This window comes from Neoarius graeffei, chromosome 5 (genome assembly GCF_027579695.1).
Source record: "Neoarius graeffei isolate fNeoGra1 chromosome 5, fNeoGra1.pri, whole genome shotgun sequence".
Taxonomy (NCBI): Eukaryota; Metazoa; Chordata; class Actinopteri; order Siluriformes; family Ariidae; genus Neoarius; species Neoarius graeffei.
The window spans coordinates 85,060,706-85,081,989 of NC_083573.1; the positions used below are offsets into that span (position 1 = coordinate 85,060,706).

At 43.6% G+C, this 21,284-nt stretch overlaps 1 protein-coding gene across 5 annotated transcripts in view; it reads right to left on the reverse strand.

Annotated features, from left to right (window-relative positions):
• Positions 1-21,284, reverse strand: part of pard3aa (par-3 family cell polarity regulator alpha, a) — a 1,023,559-nt gene that overhangs the window by 594,121 nt on the left and 408,154 nt on the right. For all 5 annotated transcript variants that reach the window (XM_060922480.1, XM_060922479.1, XM_060922478.1 and 2 more), the window contains exon 4: positions 8,053-8,219. In XM_060922480.1, coding sequence (XP_060778463.1) covers positions 8,053-8,219 — 167 coding nt within the window. The remainder of the gene's footprint in view (positions 1-8,052; positions 8,220-21,284) is intronic.

The following is a 21,284-nucleotide window of genomic DNA, read 5'->3' on the forward strand; positions in this document are numbered from 1 at the left end:
TAGAATTCCATCCGTGATTCGGAAAGAGGGCGAGGAAACTCTGAGGCTTAGTACGGAGAGGAGACGAGCACGGCTGAACAACATCGGCAGGGCTGATCTAACGGAGGCTAAAACCAAAACGGCTCGTGTTTGCAGTCATCGTTTTATCTCCGGTGAGATTCAAAAGCTTTCCCGATAATATCGTGGAAGAATTTTATTTCGTCTTGCTAGAATTTCGCTATAAAATGAGCATTCTGTTGTCGCGGTTCACTCGGTCGTTGTTATAATTTTAACATATGTATTGCTTCTAGGAGCGCCAGTAAAATTATACAATCGAAACAATCCAGACTGGGCACCCACTCAGAAAATGGGCGATGTTTCATCCAAGGTCGGACTTGATTCTTTGGCAGCCAAACCAGATAGAACGCGATATCTGGGTCCTCGATGGTCAGCAGAAGTGTCTTGTCTTCAGAAAAGTCTGACTTTTTAAAATAATATGGGTCAAAACCACACATATCTATCTTCTCTTTGTATCGAATCTTCGCGCGATCGTTCAAATCGTGGTAATAGTGAGAAAATTCAGCAGTGTTTACAGACATGCTTTTAGCGGCTGCTATCCTAGTTGCTTTGTATATCCACCATCATGGCGGACACTCATGACCAGTGTTGGGCACGTTACTTTAAAAAAGTAATTAGTTATAGTTACTAGTTACTTTTCCCAAAAAGTAACTGAGTTAGTAACGGAGTTACTTTGTTATAAAAGTAACTAATTACCAGGGAAAGTAATTATTCCGTTACATTTTGTTCCCCCTCAAAAAAAAAAATCAAATTCAATTAGTGTAATCATAATAAAAGTGAATGTTAAATGTGTTTAATGACTGAAATGGACACTTAACAGAACCAATTAGTAATGTTATCTACACTATATTAATATTTTTGTGGGACAATGTGAGATAAGGCATCTATCAAATGTACTAATATATTTTTGTAGTTATTAAAATTATGTTACTAATTACTGGCCACTGACGAGGACAAACGCTTTGTTCCTCGACATACTGTAATGTACATTGCATGTAAACACTCTTGCCTTTTATTTAAAGTAATGAAAAGTAATGGCTGTATTTCCAGTGTGAAAGCGCAGTGCTGGGCTGACCGCTCGCCATCGCTGGCTCTTCCGATTGAAAGAGCGCGCAGTTGTGCAGTAGGCGTGGCCTACCTACGTATGTTGTCCAAATCTACTCTGATTGGCTTACTGTGCCGTTGTCTCGTGTCTCCCCGCCCCACACTAAAGCAGAGTAAAGAAAGGCTGAACGAGCAGCGTGCCAGATGAGAACAGCTTTAATAAAGTAACGCATAGTATTTTATTCTAAGTAACGGGAACGGCGTTATAACGATGTAAAAAGTAATTAGTTAGATTACTCGTTACTAAAAAAAGTAACGCCGTTTATTTCTAACGCCGTTATTCCCATCACTGCTCATGACGTAGCACATTTTGATCACGTGGTTGCAAGTCATCTATAAATCAGATGCCTTTAACATATACAGGTCAAAGCCACAAATTTCAGCTTTTTCTCTGAATCCTGACTTGGCAGAGGACTCCAGAGAATCAGAATATTTCGAGAAAGTCAGAGATGCGTCACAGTTATTGTTCGCATGAGACGGCATTTTGGATTTGTACATCATCCGACGTGGCGCCGGATGCATACGTCACACTATTTTGTCACGTGGTTGCACATGAAGAATACTCCCTTTTCAGCTTGTTGGAAGTAAAGTCTCAGGCCATATACTGAAAATCATGGACCTTACTTATGCTGATCAGTATAACATAGTGAAAGTCATAGTCATGACATTATGCATGGAAGGCCCTCTTCGGTCCTCTTTAAATCAAGCACATCTGTATTTTCATGTGAAATATGTGGTTGAGGTATATATCCAGGAAATCCCAAAGAGCCATAAAGATATAGTAGACTATATGGGCTCAATCATAAAGACATCAGGAGCACATTAACTTGGTGCAAAGAGAATCCAAGCTCACATTATTTTCATCAAAGCACTACAAGGCGGTGTAAATATACAGTCAGGGATTATCGACCACAAAAATAGACTTTCCAACCCCATCCCCAGCTTTGGAGTCTTCAAAATCCCAAAACTCCGACAACACAAATAATCCTCTGCTGCAAAATGCAAAAAAAAAAAAAATGTAAAGCACCTTAATTCTTCGGTCTTAATCAAATGATAGCACAGTGCTGGATTATAGAGACCCTGACAAGCGGAGTACTTTTAAATAGGATTACGAGCAAAAACAGCGAGACACGCTAATCTCATCGCAAACTGCCATGTCACAATCAGAGTACCTTCCACCCTTTTATTCACTATATTACCATTTCTAAGGCACCGAAGAGTAGTCATCGCTGAGAAAGGAGGGTCATTTTGAGAGAATAATTGGCCTCTTCTTCACTCGTTGCCATGGGGGGAGGGGGGAGAAGAGAGTGAAGGAGCATCTCTATGATTCATTAGGAGCTAAAGGCACCGACCTCCAAAGTGAGCCACACAACAAAGCAAACGTTAGCACTACAAAGGCGCGCTTTCCATTCTGCATCGCACAGAGAAACACTTTAGAGAAAGGAATTCGCTAAAAGACGAGTTGCACAACGTCAGTCCAAAGCAAGCAGGGTTCTCATGAGGCCGAGTTGAGTAAGGCCCTGTCCACACGGCAACGGATTCAGGTGAATCTGATAAAATTGTTTATCGTTTCGGCCTGGCGTCCACATGGCACCGGCGTTTTGGGTGCCCCAAAACGAAATCTTTTGAGAACGGGTTCCAGAGTGGAAAAATCTGGCAACGGCGCCGTTGTGAAGTCGTCTGGATGAATAGAACGGATTTGTTTACGATGACGTCACAACCACATGACTGTCAGTGCTTCACGCTGGGTAGAAGTGTAACGAACTAGATGCGAGTTGTCAACAAATCCTATAACTTGGTTCATGAAACGCGCTTACAAAATATTTTCACTGTGAATATTTATTGTGTAATGGTGCAAAGTGAGAGAGAGAGAATAGCCCTTAGGGCAGAGTCTTTAGTCCACTGCGGAAGCAGTACCAAACCGCGCACCACCCGTGCACTTTCCAAAAACAAAAACAATCCCGCCAGCAAAAATAGGAAAAAAAAAAAGGAGCGATCTCACCTCTTCAGATGTTGGTTTAAGTCCAACAATACATTCCTCAAAAAGGGCGTAGAAGAACAAAGTAATCCATCAACGTGTAGCATTCAATTTATTCCGGACCATTAAAGAATTCTGGAGGATATCAGAATGTTGGCGTACCGGCTTCCATCAACCCCCATTCATTCCTCTTTCCGCGTCTTTCGTTTTACGCTACTGATTAATAATCAAAACTTTATGTGGCTAATGCTACAGAAGAAGGGGTTTATGTGCATGCGTCTACTTCTTCTATTGTTCTGGTGTCTCCGATGGGACCGTCTAACAGCGCACGTAGAGGTGTGGCATGTGTATTGCATCGTTTTCAGCAAGCGTTGCGTTGCCATATGTACCTGATATTTTACTGATCCGTTGCCCATGTGGACGCAATATTTAAAAAAAAAAAAAATCTTGTTACTGTTGTCGTGTGGATGTAGCCTAAAGGCCAATTTATGCTGACAACGCAGTCCTCGCAGACGGTGTCGCAGATAGCATCTGCGTAGCCCCCCACCTTCGCAGACGCTCTGCGCGCACCTCCCAAAAATTGTGACCACCGCAGAAGCCTCGCAGACAGCGTCGCAGACAAGAGGGCTCTGATTGGTCCACTCTACATTGGTACACGCACCTCCGCTTCCCTACTTTCACGGTTTGGTTTGTTTTCACAACCGCCATTTTTAAAACACGAGCGAAGATGGAGCAGCACGAAGAGCGGTTGATCGAGGAAGTGAGGAAGTACGTACATCTATACGACTCCAGTTCTAGTCATTATAAGTAACCGGAGGATAAACACTCCACTAACCACACCCACCAACTACTCCTAGCGATTTCGCGACTTCGCGCCCCCTTGCGTTGTAGCGGTGAATAACATTGCCAATTACTCCCCGCTCAACGATAAATTACAACTGTCTGTGAAAAGCTGTCTGCGAAAGCCTTGTCGCAAGAGCATGCAGAGGCCTTAAGGCTGCAGATGTTCACAGTAAAGTGAAAGTCATCCCCTGTCTCTCACAGTTGCGCTGAATCTTTGCAGGTCAGTTAACCTGATGGACCACACACTGATCAACATGTGAAGAGAGTCAAAAACTAGTTCAGGGTTGACCATGCGACAGGAAAACATTACCACCGATCATGTAAAATAGAAGAGCAAATTACAGAACAGCGCATGAACATGACACTTTACACTAAATTCTTTGTTTGCAAATCACGTGACTTTTTGCCTCCTGGTTCACTTCTGGTTTCCAAGTGATGGGCAACAATCAAAGATGGCGTCTGAGCCAAGTCCGCGTCCATCGTCATCTTGTGGAAAACATTCGACATCTGACCATGTTAACAGAGTAGAACCAAAAGTAAAATCGAGATATTGAGAAAAAATATATTTATGCGATGGACTGGACCTCTACAGCTTAAAAAAAGATGGACTTTTCAAGCGATTTCAACAATTTTCAGTTCAACATACAGTTTCTGGACATTTCCAATTATCTGGTAGTCCAAACATCACACTTCGCAGCCTCCCCGGGAAAGCCTATGCTGGGGTGCTGGAGAGGAGAGTCCGGTCGATAGCCGAACCCCGGATTCAGGAGGAACAAAGTGGTTTTTGTCCTGGGCATGGAACACTGGACCAGCTCTTTACCCTTGCAAGGGTGCTGGAGGGTGCATAGGAGTTTGCCCAACCGGTCTGTGTGTGTTTTGTGGACCTGGAGAAGGCTTACGATTGTGGCACTCGTGGTGCCCTGTGGGGGGTGCTTCAGGCGTATGGGGCTCAGAGCCCACTGCTCCAGGCCATTTGGCCCCTGTATGACCAGAGCAGGAGTTTGGGTCACACTGCCAGCAGTAAGTCAGACTCGTTCCCGGTGCAGTTGGGACTCCGCCAGGGCTGCCCATTGTCACCGGTGCTGTTCATAATTTTTATGGACAGAATTTCTAGGGGCAGTCAAGGGGCGAAGGGTGCCCGATTTGGTGGCCTCGGGATCGCGTCTCCGCTTTTTGCGGATGACGTAGTCCTGTTGGCCTCATCAATCTGTGACCTCCAGCAGGCACTGGGACAGTTTGCAGCAGAGTATGAAGCAGCTGGGATGAGGATCAGCACCTCCAAGTCTGAGGCCATGGTACTCAGCCGGAAATGGGTGGAGTGCCCACTTCAGGTCTGGGGGAGTTGCTGCGTCAAGTGGAAGAGTTTAAGTGTCTCAGGGTCTTGTTCACGAGTGAGGGGGGGACGGGAGTTGGACAGACGGATCGCTGCAGCGTCAGTAGTGTTGCGGACGCTAAACCAGTCTGTTGTGGTGAAGAGAGACCGGAGCCAAAAGGCAAAGCTCTCAATTTACTGGCCCATCTACATTCCCACCCTCACCTATGGTCATGAGTTATGGGTAACGACCAAAAGAATGAGATCGCTAAGCTCTGCTTAGGCTGCTATCCCCGCGACCCGGACAAACAGTAGAAAATGGATGGATGGATGGAAGTCCAAACATCATTTTACACAAAGAATCAAATGAAAGCTTTCAAAAGTCTTGAAGCCTATAACTTTTTCATTTGTGGCTGGGTTCATGACGTTGGAATAAGACTTCTAAAGGACAATAATCGTTTTATTTTTACGAGGGTAAATAATGTAAGCCAAAGTGTAGTGTGTGATTCAAGTCGGAGCTGCTGTCGGCATTTTTGCAACGATAAGTTAGATTTTATTTCCTGACATTTCAAATGTAGCTCAGACTTATGAATTTACATCATTGGACAACCTGAAAAAATATGCAAACAATGGAGTTTCGATCGAGGCTGACTTACAAACTAGTTTCATCAACGGTTTGTTTTATAACCTCCAAAATGTACAAAAACTCATTTAACATTCAAAGTTTTGATTTTAGATGCGTAAAGTATCATGATGTACATACCTTTAACTGCAAACACGAGCATGTGGACTCTCGATTCCCTTCGAACACAGTAAAAGGTTTGCGAGCCATTTTTCCATGTTGTCTTTTTGAGATTTTTTCCATTCTTTCACACTTGTGCACGACTTCTTTTAGTATCCTATAATACCTTTTGTCTTTTTCTCGATTTGATCGGTTTCAATATCCAAATACAGAGCAACAATCGGGCATATTTGGAGGCAAAACACAAGAAACTACTGCAAAGCGACTGTAAACAAATACGATGCCTACCCGTCAGCTGGAAATCTGAATATATAAGATCAACTGTGAGCTACTGCTCACTTCCATATCCCCCCCGCTCTCACCTATATCAGAATGCAAGCAATCAAAGGAATAGGACACTTATTATGAATGTTGACTTCAACAAATAATGAACCCTGAAACAAGTAAGTAAAGAGCAGTGTCTCTCCCCAGGGGTTTCATCCTGGTATCCTGGTAAACTGCCATTTTGAAATAGCATTTTGCTTCTTGAAATCCACCCTGTGCGTTTTGTAAATACACTCAGTCGGTAAACAGGAAGTCGATGTGCGACAGACCTGAAAACGGTATACAAAGTATAGAACCCCAAGCTGAAGCTCAGTACCAAATATCAAGCGGTTATGATTTGTAGTTGGTGAGAAAAGTGTAATGAAAATGTTGTAAACCCACCCAACATGTATAGAACCCCAAGCTGAAGTTTGGTACTAAGTGGCTATGATTTGTGGTTGCTGAGAAACAGGGTGTTTCAGACAGACGGAGATATGGACGGACAGAGGTAAACCAGTATCCCCCCCACCCCACCCCTCAGAGCCGGGGGTATAATAGGGTGGTCCCGAAATGTATGGGAAAATTTTTTTTTTTACCAAAACATTCCGACCACCCTACCATTTTTTTTTACATAGGCTAAAAGAAGGCAACAAGCAAAATTTCAGAAAAATTGGTTAATATTTAGAGGTGCCACACGAGGTTGCAAATCGGGTTAAACCATTAACATTAGTTGGTGCGTAGACTGTTGCAGAGAAGATCTCGAACCCCCAAAAAGTCACAGTTCTAGAGGGAATATGCCACTTCTATGAAAAAGAAGAGGCAGGAAGAGCTTATAGACTGATAGAAGGTTAACTTTCATGCACTAAGGGGTTCTTAAACAATGAGCACTGATCGGAATATGCTGATGAAGTTGTGAATGTTTTTCTTTCTGTGTTTTTCAGATGGCTAGCAACAGTAATACAAGTAGTACAGGTGGTGCAAAGCACAAAACCAGAAAGGACAATTATGTTTGGTTAATTGGTCCCACTTCCAAGGAACTGTCTGGGAGAAAGCTTCCTTCTGCTAGGGAAGTCCTTAGTGTGTTCTTTTATCTCCACAAGATGCCATAATACCGAAGGGTTTAGAAAATCACAGACAAGTAATAGCTATTGCTACTTTAAACACAGGAAGTTATATTACTGTATTGTTTGTATTAATATGAAACAGTTAATAAGCCACATTATTTTATATTGTGTCTTGAGTGAAAACTTTAATGGCTTTGTGGCACCTCTAAACATTGTTCAATCTTAACCAAATTTCGCACAATAACTTCTTTTAGGCAATGTAAATAAAGGTAAGGTGGTCGTAACAAAATCCTAAAAAAAAAAAATTGGGGGACCACCCTAGGGTATAACGAGGTGGATCACTACTGGAAGTGACATCTATTGCAAACAAACAATAGACAAGGTAACAGGACTGAGGACGAACGAGACCCAGCTTGCAATTTATAAGATGAGGAAAATCAGGGTTACCCAAACTTTTGTAAACTGGGCAGAAATTATACTTGGGTTTGGCGAACAAGAACATTTACATATAACTTTGTTTAAAGGTTGATAAATGAGGCTTGATATCGGTGTCAGTTTTTATCTGTAAAACTGGAACAAATCAACCAACATATGGTTCATTACTGAGGATATTTTGGATTCATTTTTTTTTCTGGATGATTTCTCTCACCTTGCGCTCCAAGCTGTTGGTTCCAGTAGTGACGTTGGGTTTGAGGAAACCAGCTGTGGTGGACCAGCGTGTCGGGTTCTTCCTGGATGGCTCTTCTGTTTGGAGTGGAGTCTCTGGCAGACCCACGAGAGCTGGATCACTACTGCGCCTCACTTGCAGATGCATGTCTGGAGACAGAGACAGACAGACAGACAGAGAGAGACACACAGTGAGGATTAAGATCACACTCTTTCTCCTAACATGTAGCCGTCTCACTGCACAATAGGAACCCCATTCAGGCGAAAAGAGGAGCATGTGTCCTACATGGCCGTGCTGATTCCGCGAGCGGCTCTTCACCTTGACTGTTTTTGTTTCCTTTGGATAGCACATTTCAGTTCTGCGCTCACACAGGACGGCAACTCATGTCAGACACAAAGCCTGACCTCTTACGGCTTAAAGATAAAAGCCTCGGCAATGAACATCTTTGAGCCATGCTTCAGCCTGTTACTTTGAACAGAAAGAGACCCAGACTAGGAAGGAGACAGAGGAGAGGAATAAAGACAGACAGACATGTTTCTGAAGTGGTAAAGTGTAATGGACTTGAACTACAGGTCAGGTAAGAAAGGTCCCGCCTTCCAGCAGGCACTGGAACTGACGTGCTCTTTTTCACAGAGCAAACTGCTTACTGCGCGTCTGTGATGGCCAGCAACAATGAGATAAAGCTTTTTAATTCCCTGGGATTTAAACTCTCAATGCAAGTCATAAACTTTGAGTCATAAATATCAAGGGCAGAGAGCGTACACACCCAACGGCCATTTTGTGCTAATTATTATTTTCAATTTAAAATCACAGAACCGAGTTTGAGATCGAACAGCGTCTGAACATCTATGCACCTGACTCGATAGTAACGATGTGAAAATCAATAGCCCCCAAGCATAACTACGTCGTCGCTTGTTTGCCGCAATGCATCGTGGGGGACAGCCGGGGTCGGTAGTTGAGCGATATGACGGACTTCGGATTCATTTGACATGAGAGCGATGTGAGAGGAGTGATTTTGCCGTGCTGTGTCGTGGAAAACAATGAAATTGGTGATTTAAAGAGGTGGATAATATGTCGAGGGTTTGCAGCAGGAAAACTGGAATCCAAAATCAAGGTAAGAGAGTCCAGACCGAGTCGATCACACTCTACGTCATCAAATCTCAGAATGTCTTATTTCTGAGGACGTATATTGCACCAGCTGAACTTTTATCGAGAAGACAAATCTATCTGAATATCGTGAATTAGTGCGGAGCAGCAGTCTCGCGGGGGATTCGTGGGCGAATAACGGTCCGAGGGATAAACGAATGATTAGTTAATGATGAGGAAACATTACCAAAAAAAAAAAAAAAAACATTTGGAAACCCGCTGATCTGCCGTGTCACGTTCAGTATAAATGCATTTTCTTCAATAAATGCTGCTAGTGAGGTACACTGAACATTGTACATACCTGAAAGAGAACCCTTCATAGTTTGGGAGTTTTATCGGTCCAACAGGCTCGTTTGACTGCCGAGTGCCCTCGGTACACTGAGAGACAAAGTTTTACAGGCTTTGGAATATCGTTAGTTTCAGACGATGAAAAGTTTTGATTGTTATAATCTTCTAGAACTGAAGGCCATTCCGTAGACCATGGAAATATTGCTGGGTCACAGTTCAAGTCCGTCTTTTTCCCACCAGAGAAATGTAAGCTACAAACACTTGTCCATTTCGATTCAGTTCGAAGGTTTTCGTTGCGGATTAAACTTATCCATTTCTTTCTTCTCTTCTCGACTGGCAGCTGATAAAAGCTCAAATTGCTGGGTTTCAGTCACGTGACTTTTCTTAGCGGTTTTACCGGAAGTGAAATAGCTGGTGGTCGAAAGGCTGCCGTAGTGCAAACCACTAGCGATAACTTATCAGAGTACGCTCGTAATCTAGAAGCCACTGCTCGCTTTAGATATATTCAGAAGATTGCTATGTGCAATGGAATCGACCCCTACAGTCTGGGAAAGAAGGATTTGCCATACGATCTCGAAAACTACCCTTCAATCGAGTTCCCCGACATCTCAAACTATCTGGTGCTGCAGACGTCCTTCTACACCGCAAAACAGATGAAAGCGTGGAAGAGTATGGAGGCTTACAACTTTTTTGTATGTGGCTGGGTAAAGGACCTCGCTATCAAATGAATCCTCTAAGTATTTTTTAAGCTTTTCGTTCACGTCTTTACAACGAAGCGCTGCAAGTTGAAGTGTAAACAAACAACAGTTGGCTTGATTCTCACTTGTATTGGCTCTTATCTCTCAGGTAAATCATTCACAAAGATCATCAGAAACCCCTTTAAAGACCTGGATCTTAGTTAAACAAGATGGAGAAGTGATCACGGCGCATTGTAACTGTATGGCTATGGAAGAATTCTGTTGTGACCTTCATGCATATGGACTTTGTCAAGAGTAAACAAAGAAACAGCTGGGGACTTCAGTGCTTCGTGACTTTAAAAAAAAAAAAGTAACGTAAAATAATGACACGCAGCAAGAAAAGTACTTGGAACACACTAAGGACATAGCTGAGAGGGAGATACAAACCTTTCACCAAATGATCACTGCAAACTCGAGCATGCTTCGACTCGGCTCCCTTCGATTTCAGTGAGAGGTTCAAAAGCCACCTTTCTCGACGTCTTTTTGTGAAATCTTGCGTTCGTTCACCCTTTATTATTAGTTCACGGCGAACCCTGAAGAAACTTATCAGTTTCATGGTTTGATCGATTCAAACAACCGAAAACAATGCAAGCGTAAGGCATTTTTCATGCGAGCAATGCACCTTCTCCATACAAATGCTTTATCAACTGAGCTTTGGTAGACCACCAGCTAAAGTTTTGAATAACTAATGAGGTGGATGTGACGTCACGTGAAACCCAGCCATTAGGTGTTCTCTTTGCTGTGGAGACACAGTAAGGCACACAGCAATTCACTTTAGGCATGGTTAAAACCGGTTAGACACAACAATGCAGTGTTTAACAAAGGAGAAAGTAAACAATATGGCGGAGCTGACCCCGGGTATCACCCATAATGCACTGCGGTATGCACGAGCGATGACGTAGTTATGGGCGAGGGTCATTCACAACAAACTGAACCAAATTTATTTTTCCTTGCACTTTATTTTTCCTTGATGAGCACGGTCTCCGTGCTCATCAGTATCGATGAAAAAGACATGTCCTGTTCTAACCGCCAATCCTCTTGAACTGTATACAAAATACCAAATCACGTTCTGTCCGATTAAACATGGCTTCACTGAAAGCTTTCATAATGGACCCTGTATCAAGTTGCGTGTCAAATTATCGCACAAGACGACTTGCATTGTTCAGAAGTCTTATTCTGACCGTCTCGATCTCACTGAACAAAAATTTTGCCTGCACAGCAGCTGCGTTTCAAAGAAACTCAGGGTAGTTATGATGTTTTGAAGTTTCCATTAGTACTGGTACATTAGCCTCTTTTGCAGTGTAGGGCTGAATAGCTGTGGCATCGCTGGCGAGTGAGCATGGTTATGGTTCTTTTTCCTCATACTGTGCACTTTTTGGTTAAAAATAGAAACCTGAGTAATGACAAAGTGTTGCTCGAGTCAGCAATGACATCCCGGGGTCATAATCGACAGCAAAGCAGTCATTACATTATAAATATGCAATAAATTATGCTTGTGCATATTACACGAAGTAAAATATTTTACTCGATTAAACCTACGCGTCGTCGTTTCTTTATTCCACACTGATGGACAGGCCCACTCCATCAACACACTGCGCTAAACAGCCATGCTGGATGCAGGTGATTGTGCATATACACTATAAGCGCAAACTCTGTGGATATCTGACCATCACACCCATGTGTGCTCGCTGATCATCCCATTCGAGATTTTGTCTCCTTTTGCTATAATAACAACCACCTCCACTCTTCTAGGAAGTCTTTCCATGAGATTTTGGGATTTGGGAGCGTGGCTGTGGGGATTTGTGATCATTCAGCCACAAGAGGATTAATGAGATCAGGTACTGATGATGTGTGAGGAAGTCTGGGGTGCAGTCGGTGTTCCAGTTCATCCCAAAGGTGTTGAGTGGGATTGAGGTCAGGGCTTTGTGCAGGACAATCAAGTTCTTCCACTCCAACCTTCACAAACCATGTCTTCATGGAGCTCGCTTTGTGCACAGGTGCATTGTCGGGCTGAAACAGGTTTGGGCCTCTTATACCCCTTTTCCACCAAATCAGTTCCAGGGCTGGTTCGGGGCCAGTGCTGTTGCTGGTTCACAACTCGTTCAACTTGCGAGCCAGCTGAGAACCAGTTTGCTTTTCCATAGCTCGCGGTGCTAAGGGAAGCCACGTCATTACGTCGCTGTATACGTCAGTTACGTCGCTACGTTTGCATAAACCTTGGCACGAATATCGAACCAAAAACAACACGGAAGAAGCAGCAGCAGCAACAATAATAATGGATGACTTCGCGTTTGTACAGCTGCTGCTTCTCGTCGCTTAAAAATGGCGATCTTTCGCGGTCTTGTTATTGTTGTTGGTCTTAACAACTCCGCCCCCCCGCTGACGTAAGCGGTTCTTTCCTCTGGCCCAGCAAAGAGCTGGTGCTAGCCTGGAACCGGTTTTTCTGGCCCCAGAGCCAGTTCTTTGTCAGTGCAAACAGAAAACCCGGTTCCAAACTAAGCACTGGCCCCGAACCAGCCCTGGAACTGCTTTGGTGGAAAAGGGGCATTAGCTCAAGTGAACGGAAATTGTAACGTTAGAGCTAACAAAGACACTCTCAACAATTATGTGCTTCCAACTTTGGGGTAACAGCTTGAGGAAGAACCACATCTGAGTGGGAAGGTCAGATGTCCACATTCTTTTGGACCCAGTCTATATAGCTAACTCTTCCTCGAATATATTGTGATTTAATATTATTTCATCAGGAAATGCTGATCATTAATTCTGGTTAATTTTACACTTCAGTGACTTTGATAGCAGCATTCAGCACGGTGGTGTAATGGTTAGCACGGTCACCTCACAGCAAGAAGGTTCTGGGTTCGAGCCCAGCGGCCACCAGGGCTGTGTGGAGTTTAGAGTTTGTACCCCCCGTGTCGGCGTGGGTTTCCTCCGGGTGCTCCGGTTTCCCCTACAGTCCAAAGACATGTGGTTAGGTTAACAATGGGCAGCCTTGGCCTGAAGTGCCCTTGAGCAAGGCACCGAACCCTCAACTGCTCCCCGGGCGCTCTAGCATAGCTGCTCACTTGTGTGTGCTCACTGCTTCAGATGGGTTAAATGCAGAGGAGGAATTTCACTGTCTATGCTTGAGTCTATGTGTGACAAATAAAGGCTTCTTCTTCATTCATCTGATTTATTTATTTATATTATGATCATCGACTGAGCTTCCATCAAGCTAAAATATCGGTTGTCTATTTATAAAGTGATCACCTTAAATGGCTGGCTGTAAACAGGGATACTTTTGAGGCAATATGCATCTAAATAGCTCAATTGGAATCGAATAGTCAACAAACAGATTATCAAATTATTTCCGAAAGAACGCTGTCTGGTCTAGCTAATATTTTTCAACCTTGTTCCTTCTTTTAACTACTCTTGGACTGTCCTGTCAGCGCAAGCTTCTCCATTTATACACAGTATGAACACCCGTGTCAAGCTATCCTCTTGTTTTGTCACGTCAGTACAGTTAGCTAACCACGCCTTGCAAAAAAAAAAAAAGTGGTGAGAGTAGTTTGAAGGCGTTACAGGCTTAACCGTGCTCACATGGAAATTCCATCTCAACGGTTTCTCTACTTGCTCAGAACCATTTGGCTATACAGTGGAAACTAGGCTATTCTTACTCACACATTAGCTTCGAGCAGGACTCATTTACGATTCATGAACACTACGAGACCGAGACTGGGAGTTATGGCTTGGATTACATAACATATGGTAGCCTTTGGTCAAGTCAAAGTCCCTTCCACATCAGGATCTGGTCTTCCCAGGCAGTCTTCTGTCCCACTACGAACCAGCTCTTTGAGGCGTATGGGTGCTGCGCCGATCTCCGTTTCCATAGCCCTTGGCCTCTCGCCTATACAGCTTGGGTTACAGTGGGGGGTGGGTTCTATGGTAACTGCGAGAGTTTGACTTCCCTACTCGCATCTGTATTGCAGCATGCCTTGCCAGATGATAGCAGTAGGTACCATTTTTATGATGGTCTTTGGTATGACCCGGCCGCAAGTAGAACTCACGATCTCCCAGTCGAGAGGCGGACACACTAGGCCAGCTCGCTGTAGCCTTTAGTATTGGCAGCTAAAAATGGGCTCTGATCACAAGTGTTTGGGAGCAGGTATACAGGCTTTGCAGACAGTGGCATTGACAGTTGAACTGGAAGTAGCAGAGCTGAAGATGTTGAGATTTTCACTGGGAGTGACTAAGTCGGACAGGACATGTAGGACGGCTTGGAGACAAAGTGAGAGAGGTGAGACTGAGACGGTTTGGACCAGGACAGAGGAGAGATCCAGGGTATATTGGGGAAAGAATGCTAGAGATGCTGGGTAGAAGGAAAAAAGGAAGACCAAAGATGAGGTTTATGGATGTGGTGAAGGAGGACATGAGGACGGTTGGTGTGACAGAAAAAGATACAGAGGACAGGAGGAGATGGAGGAACGTTATCCACTAATGGGAACAGCCAAAAGATGATGATACAGGCCCTCAGAGAGAGTATTGATCCTGTTTATGCTGACAACTACTGCTGGTATATCTCCTCACCACACAAACGCTGACGCGACCACCTGCCATCTTTCAGCCCTGAACATAAGGTGGTTGCTCTTTGACTCAAGAATGCGCCCATATAAGATTCTTAGGGCCAATTTATGCTGACAACCCAGTCCTCGCAGATGGCGTTGCAGATGGCGTCTGCGAAGCCCCCCCCCCGCTTCGCAGACGCTCTGCGTGCACCTCCCAAAAATTGTGACCACCGCAGACAGCGTCGCAGACAAGAGGGCTCTGATTGGTCCACTCTACACGCACTTCCGCTTCCCGACTTCCCCGGTTTGGTTTGTTTTCACGACCGCCATTTTTAAAAACACGAGCGAAGATGGAGCAGCACGAAGAGCGGTTGATCGAGGAAGTACATACATCTATACGACTCCAGTTCTAGTCATTATAAGGACAGCGGTGTTGAATGACCTGTTGCTCAGTAACTGGAAGATAAACACTCCACTAACCGCACCCACCAACTACTCCTAGCGATTTCGCGACTTCGCGCTCCCTTGCGTTGTGGCGGTGAATAACATCGCGCACGCCTATACTCCCCGCTCAACGATAAATTACAACTGTCTGCAAAAATCTATCTGTGAAAGCCTTGTCGCAAGAGCATGCAGAGGCCTTAAAAAACACTTCTTGAAGAAGCAGCATGTGTAGCTTTGAGGGCTGCCTGAAAACCATGATACCCAGGAAGGAGACGGTAGTGCGAGTCTGAAATTAGCCTGAAATTACTTCCAGAAGTCAATAATGATTATTTTTTAAATCGGCTCTCCACCGTCTGTGGTCAGCTCGTGTCCAGTTCACGTCTCGGTGACGGGCCTCTGAGGCATCAAGACCTGCTAAACTGCCTCCCATGTGTTAGATTAAAGGGAGGAATTAGGCTGGGAGGTCAATGCAAAACAGCTAACACAAACACAAAGAATGAGTAAGGGATGAAGGGGGGGAAGAAAAGATCAAATTACAATTAAATGCACTGACCTTGGTAAACGTCATGACAAAACCCTAATACAAGGCATGCAATAACAAAGTCTGGCACGAACTGTATATGAAATTGTAGATTATAGTTCTGGGGTGGTGCTGAAAATGTGGAAAAAAAAAAACACATTCTACTGAACATTAATGAGAGGAGACGGTTGGTTTGGACAAAGCCGTATCTGCAAAATGCCTCTAAATCCTGTCGAGAGATTTTTTTTTCTTCCCCCCCTCCCCCTCTTTAAAGCAAGGCCGGTCAAAAGCAGTCTCTGTAATGAAGCAAATCTGGCTGGGAAGTCCAGCAGAGACACAGGAAACACTCCAACCTTCAGCAGATGTGCTCGAGCCAGCGACAGATCAAGACTGAATGATATGCAAAAGAAGACATTCCCTCTTCCCCAGCCTCTTTTTCATCTTTCTCTTTTTATCTCGGCAGGCTTCGGGTGAGCAAGCGTATTAAATTTGGGGCACAAATCGACTCATGGATATGCCTTTGAATGTTCCCTCAAACAGGTGGCAGTGTTCAGAAGGAGCCCGTGTTCGTTCTTTTGTTTAGAACTTCATCTTTAAACCAGATCAAAGTCTCTAAGTGGATCAGTCCGTGTACCATCACCTGCATCATGTGGTGCTCGTTGGAACGATTCCTGCACGTCATGTGTTCTCTTCTGAGTCAAACGTGCACGTTCGTTACTACTTTTGTCACCCGATACAAGCAGAGTTTCCTACAAAGTCATTGTGTTTATTCGCATGTCAGATGGTCAGTTCTCGTAAAATCCTCTCTGCAACGTCATCCAAAAAACCAGCCGCAGTGAAATTTTACTGCTGCCTTGTGAAACACGTCAGGCACGAACACAAGCGTTTTTGTGCAGACACGAAGGTCTGAGCCGGAGCTGGAGACTCCATTATGCTAAATATTCGCCTGGATGGGAGTACAGACTGACCCACATACAAACCCCTACCCTGTTCTCCTCCTTTCTTTTCCCGTCTTTCTCCAATATAGACTCCTAATGTGTGATCGGATTAGCTCTTCGCCGCACAGAAATTGGCTTCCCCTGCCTTTAATAACCCGGACGACCACTTAAAGCTCCTCAGCCATCAATCTCAGGTGTGTTGGGGGACATCCAGGGCCTCTAACGAGATGGAAGGGCAATTTCAGTCCCAGCGTGAGCGCTTAAGAAGTCTGCCACCCCCATACACCAGAGACTAGGTTCAACTCACAGGAGCAGCACTCGCAAAGCTCATATTTACATCACTAATCTGCTGCCTCAGGCTGCGTGTGCGTGTGCGAGATAGTCAGTCCAGCAGGGGATTCATCTGTAATTAACACACAGTGCAAATATCTAGAAAGGATACACAAGGAAGAGGGAGGGGGGGGGGGACCAACCTACAGTACGCAACATCTTGAAAACGTGAATGGATGGGAAAAGAAAGTGCTTTAACGTCAAACGCCTTAAATACCACAGACTTGATACGATTTATAACTTTTGCTCTCTCCATCAAAAACCACGCGGAGAGAAACCCAACAGAAACGCTCCCGATCCCAGTGTGCATGTTTTCATCACCGCCACATTAAATCCATGTGACTTCACAAGCTGCTCTGTCAGTCACCAGTCGAGTGTTGAACTGATTTCGCAGTGCAAATACGGCAGATTTCTCAAACTCGTACCACATGAAAAGTACTTTGAAGCAGAATACTTTCCCAATGAATTCAGTATTAGCAAATGAAGATTAAGCGAACGTGTTGCAGCCTGATACGTCTGAGTGACGGCTTTGGGAATAAGCCCTCGCACGTGGTGCCGGGTTTGGAATTCGTTTTATCCACGTTCGCTAATAATCTCCGGTCCATAAATGAACTCTGAATGTCGTGAGGATAAAACTTTCCACCTGGCTGGGCAACACTAGTGCCGCAGTGCTCGAGTCGTTCTTTTCAAATACAGGTTGCTTTAATACATTACTGCGTGCTTCTAGTCATTTAAATTGGCCGAGTGTCCATTTTGTCCTTGCGGCCAGTTAGTTGCCAGAGGAAAGCGTCCCTGACTGGCTGCCAGCAGCGGCCCGTCACACAGCGGAATACAGATCAGGTTCGGCCAGAGGACACGCGAGGGGAAAAAAAAAAAGACAGAAAGTGATGAGCAGCACGGAGGCCAATGCACTAATTCCATTTTGCTCCATCACTCGCTTCTTTCACTATCTCTCTTTTCTTTATGCAAATATAGCGACTGGATAAATTGGGCATGGTTTTATGGATTCAGTATGATATCAAGAACATGACCTTGGTATTATAATGGAAAAACTATGGGGTTTTTTGGACCTGAAAATACAGAGAGTTGGAATGAATAAAATATGAAATGATGTCTTTGATGGGACTTTAAGAGCCAAGTGTCAATCCTGTGTCCATATTGATGTCCCTAGAGATTAAGGCACAGGACAGCTTCAAAAGCAAAGTCCGGCCTTGAGAAGACCAAAAAAAAAAAAAAAGTTGTCCAAAAAAGAAAAAAAATTCAGAGAAACTTCTCAGCGGTGGGAATTTGCCGTCCATGTGGCGCAGGAATTAAAGAACGTGCAACAGACATCAAGGATTTGGCGCTAAGTGGACATGGGAGTGAACGGCTTTGTGGGAGAGGAGCTCTAAAAACGTAGCACGTAGCAATAGTGGGGGACTTTATCGCCGTGTGTAAACAGAGACCTGTGACCTACGGAAAGGAGTGTCAAAGCTGAGCAGCTCAGGGAGGCACTTAAAGCATGGATGAAGACCTGGACGTGATGGTGGGACAGAGTCCAGAGCAGGGAGGAGGACAGGAGAGGCTGAGGAGAGCAGAACTGGAACAAAAATAGACATGGGATAGACAGACGGAGACAGTGGGACAGCATGTAGGTGGGTTGTGCGTGTGGGAGACAGAGAATGGAGGGAAAAGAAAAAAAACCCAAGGGGAAATAAACGAAACAAAGCAGCAAGAGAGACTGAATGTGTCCAGCCATGTACGGAGTACTCCAAAAGGGCCCGGCTGAGTTGAGTGAAGCTTCCTGTCTCTGTCAGAGAGACAGCGTGTACCATTTAGGACCGAAGCATCATGTTTCCCTCGCTGTCTAATCACACAGCCAGGAGAAAACAAACCACTTCAAGCCTCATATTTCAAAATACAATTTTATGAACAAGTACGATATAATGGAGCCAAGGCCTTTTAGAGATAAGAGAAAAGAAAAGCTGCCTGTTATAATGCAGTCTTCAAACAGCAGTAAGGCTGAGATTAGCAGAGGGACTGGGAGAATCTATCACACGTGTCTGCTGGATCCACAGCTTACAAGAACCGAGCTTGTGTTAACAAAACACAGACATTAATGGAAAGACAGAGGAGTGATTGACAAATACGCCGAGAAGATAAACACAGCAGGAGTGTTGGAGAAAGCAGACTTCACATACAAGTATTATAGATTCATACTGATGAATTCAGAAAGCACCAAAATGGACATTTACACATTCTTATTAAGGGAAAAAAAAAAAATCAATACCATTAAGTATAAGGGTTGTTTTACAATCCGGGTACGCAAGCTAAAAATCACATTTAACACTTATTATCTTCAATATCAAAAGGCTTGACTAAATAAACTTGGTTGTTTATTGTAGCCCTGTGGTAGCTCTATTTACCATGCAAAAAAACATTTGGTGATAACGTTATTTTTGGTGAATGTATGGCAATATATGTCATATTTAGCAAAATTACTCGTGTCATTTAGAAAAAGTGCTTTTTTGACCACAGGTAGCTCCAAAAGGGATGCACTTACATCATTCTTTATACCATAAAACAAATATTTGGTTCCGTATCATTGGAAACATAGTTAAGTTTTAATGTTGAACGCCAGTAAGTTTTCAGACTATTTTGATCAAATTAGTATGTAATTGTGTCAAAAAAAAAAAAGTCCTCTCCGAGACAGCTAATTTTTCAATATAAAATAACATATCTAAAATGATTATTTTCATCCTAAAATGTGGTCAAGATATTGGGACATAAATATTAGAGACAACTAACACAAAGCTTACAGCCTTATATTTAAAAGCACTCTGGAAGTAGTGGATTCTGAATTGTCAAAAAAATATTTTCTTATAACTTCTTTATCTTATAGCAGATTACACAAAACTACCATACACACATGTCAAAAAATTACCTGAAATCTGTTCTTTAACTTGTCCTTCACTTAAAAACTGGTACAAGAACCAGGTTGAATCAATTTGAATTTTGGGCCCCGTGACACAAACTTTGTACCCTGATTGTAAAACAACCCATATCTGAAAATGAACACAACAGACTACGTATATTACAGACAGGTATTCCACGAAATCGAGTCGTACTTGAGCTGATAACTGACTAGATGCAGAGCGCCGAGTTGGCTCTAAGCCACTTACGATGAGATTGAGCGGAATAACTGTTTTATTCTGTCCACATTCACTGGATTTTGAGAAAGAGCATTTTTATTTTTTGCAAATTCGATAAATAAAACTTGAGACAAAACGTCCGACAAAATCATTTCCACTTCGAATGTAAACAAACCGGCGAAACGACAGGAGCAATTTGTGAAAAATGCTATAATAATAATTCTTGAAAAATAAAATAAAAAAAGATATGTTCTTACCATCAAATTCCATATTCATTCCATATTTTGTTGCTTTTTTTATTTTTGGGGTTTTCTTCAGGTTTTTTTTTTTTGGCGATTGGCAAACCAACTTAAAGTGCATATTCTGAACCAATTTCGTGGGGTTTTTTATATAAATGTCCCTTTACACACTCATCCAGAAGGGTAATTTTGCACAAGGCCATCTGTCTACAGCAGAAAAAAATAAAATAAAACGCGTCTGGAAAAATCCCAAGGGAGTCTGGAGCCAGATTCGTGACGTCACCTGCGGAAGCGCCAGCAGGCTGTGAGAGCTTTGCACGGTTTCAGTGCACAGCCTGTGTGGACCAAGCGCTCCCATTTCTCTCTCATTGTCCGGTCTTTTGGGAAACGATGAGTACTAATCCCATCAAGATTGGTGTTGCTACACCCTCCTACGATACATCTGTTAACAATTTTAATAATTACGCGATAACGTTGAAGAAATTTGCAGAAAACCACCAGGTCGTTTTCTCAAACAAACCAGCGCTGACGTAGGATTCAGAGGGAGGCGTCCCGCACGCGACGTCACGAAAATCAATGTTTCCCGGGAAATCCAAATGCCAAGTTTTTTCAGAGGCGGACCAACTCGCCTCAAATGGCTCGATTTCAACTGAATTTTTCTGGTATTGCGCAAGGTAAAAAGATTGCACAAAATGTGACAGATATTTGACCAAAGTTTAATATAAAATAGGAGAATTACACTGATCTTGCTCCTGAATTTACCCGTGATATGCACTTTAAAGGTTACCGCCACTGACTGGGTGGGAGTGTGGAACAGGAGAATTTTTTTTGGGGGGGACGACATGACTATATTCTGTCAGCTATTTCTATTTCTTTTAAATACTTGATCATTTTTGGGGT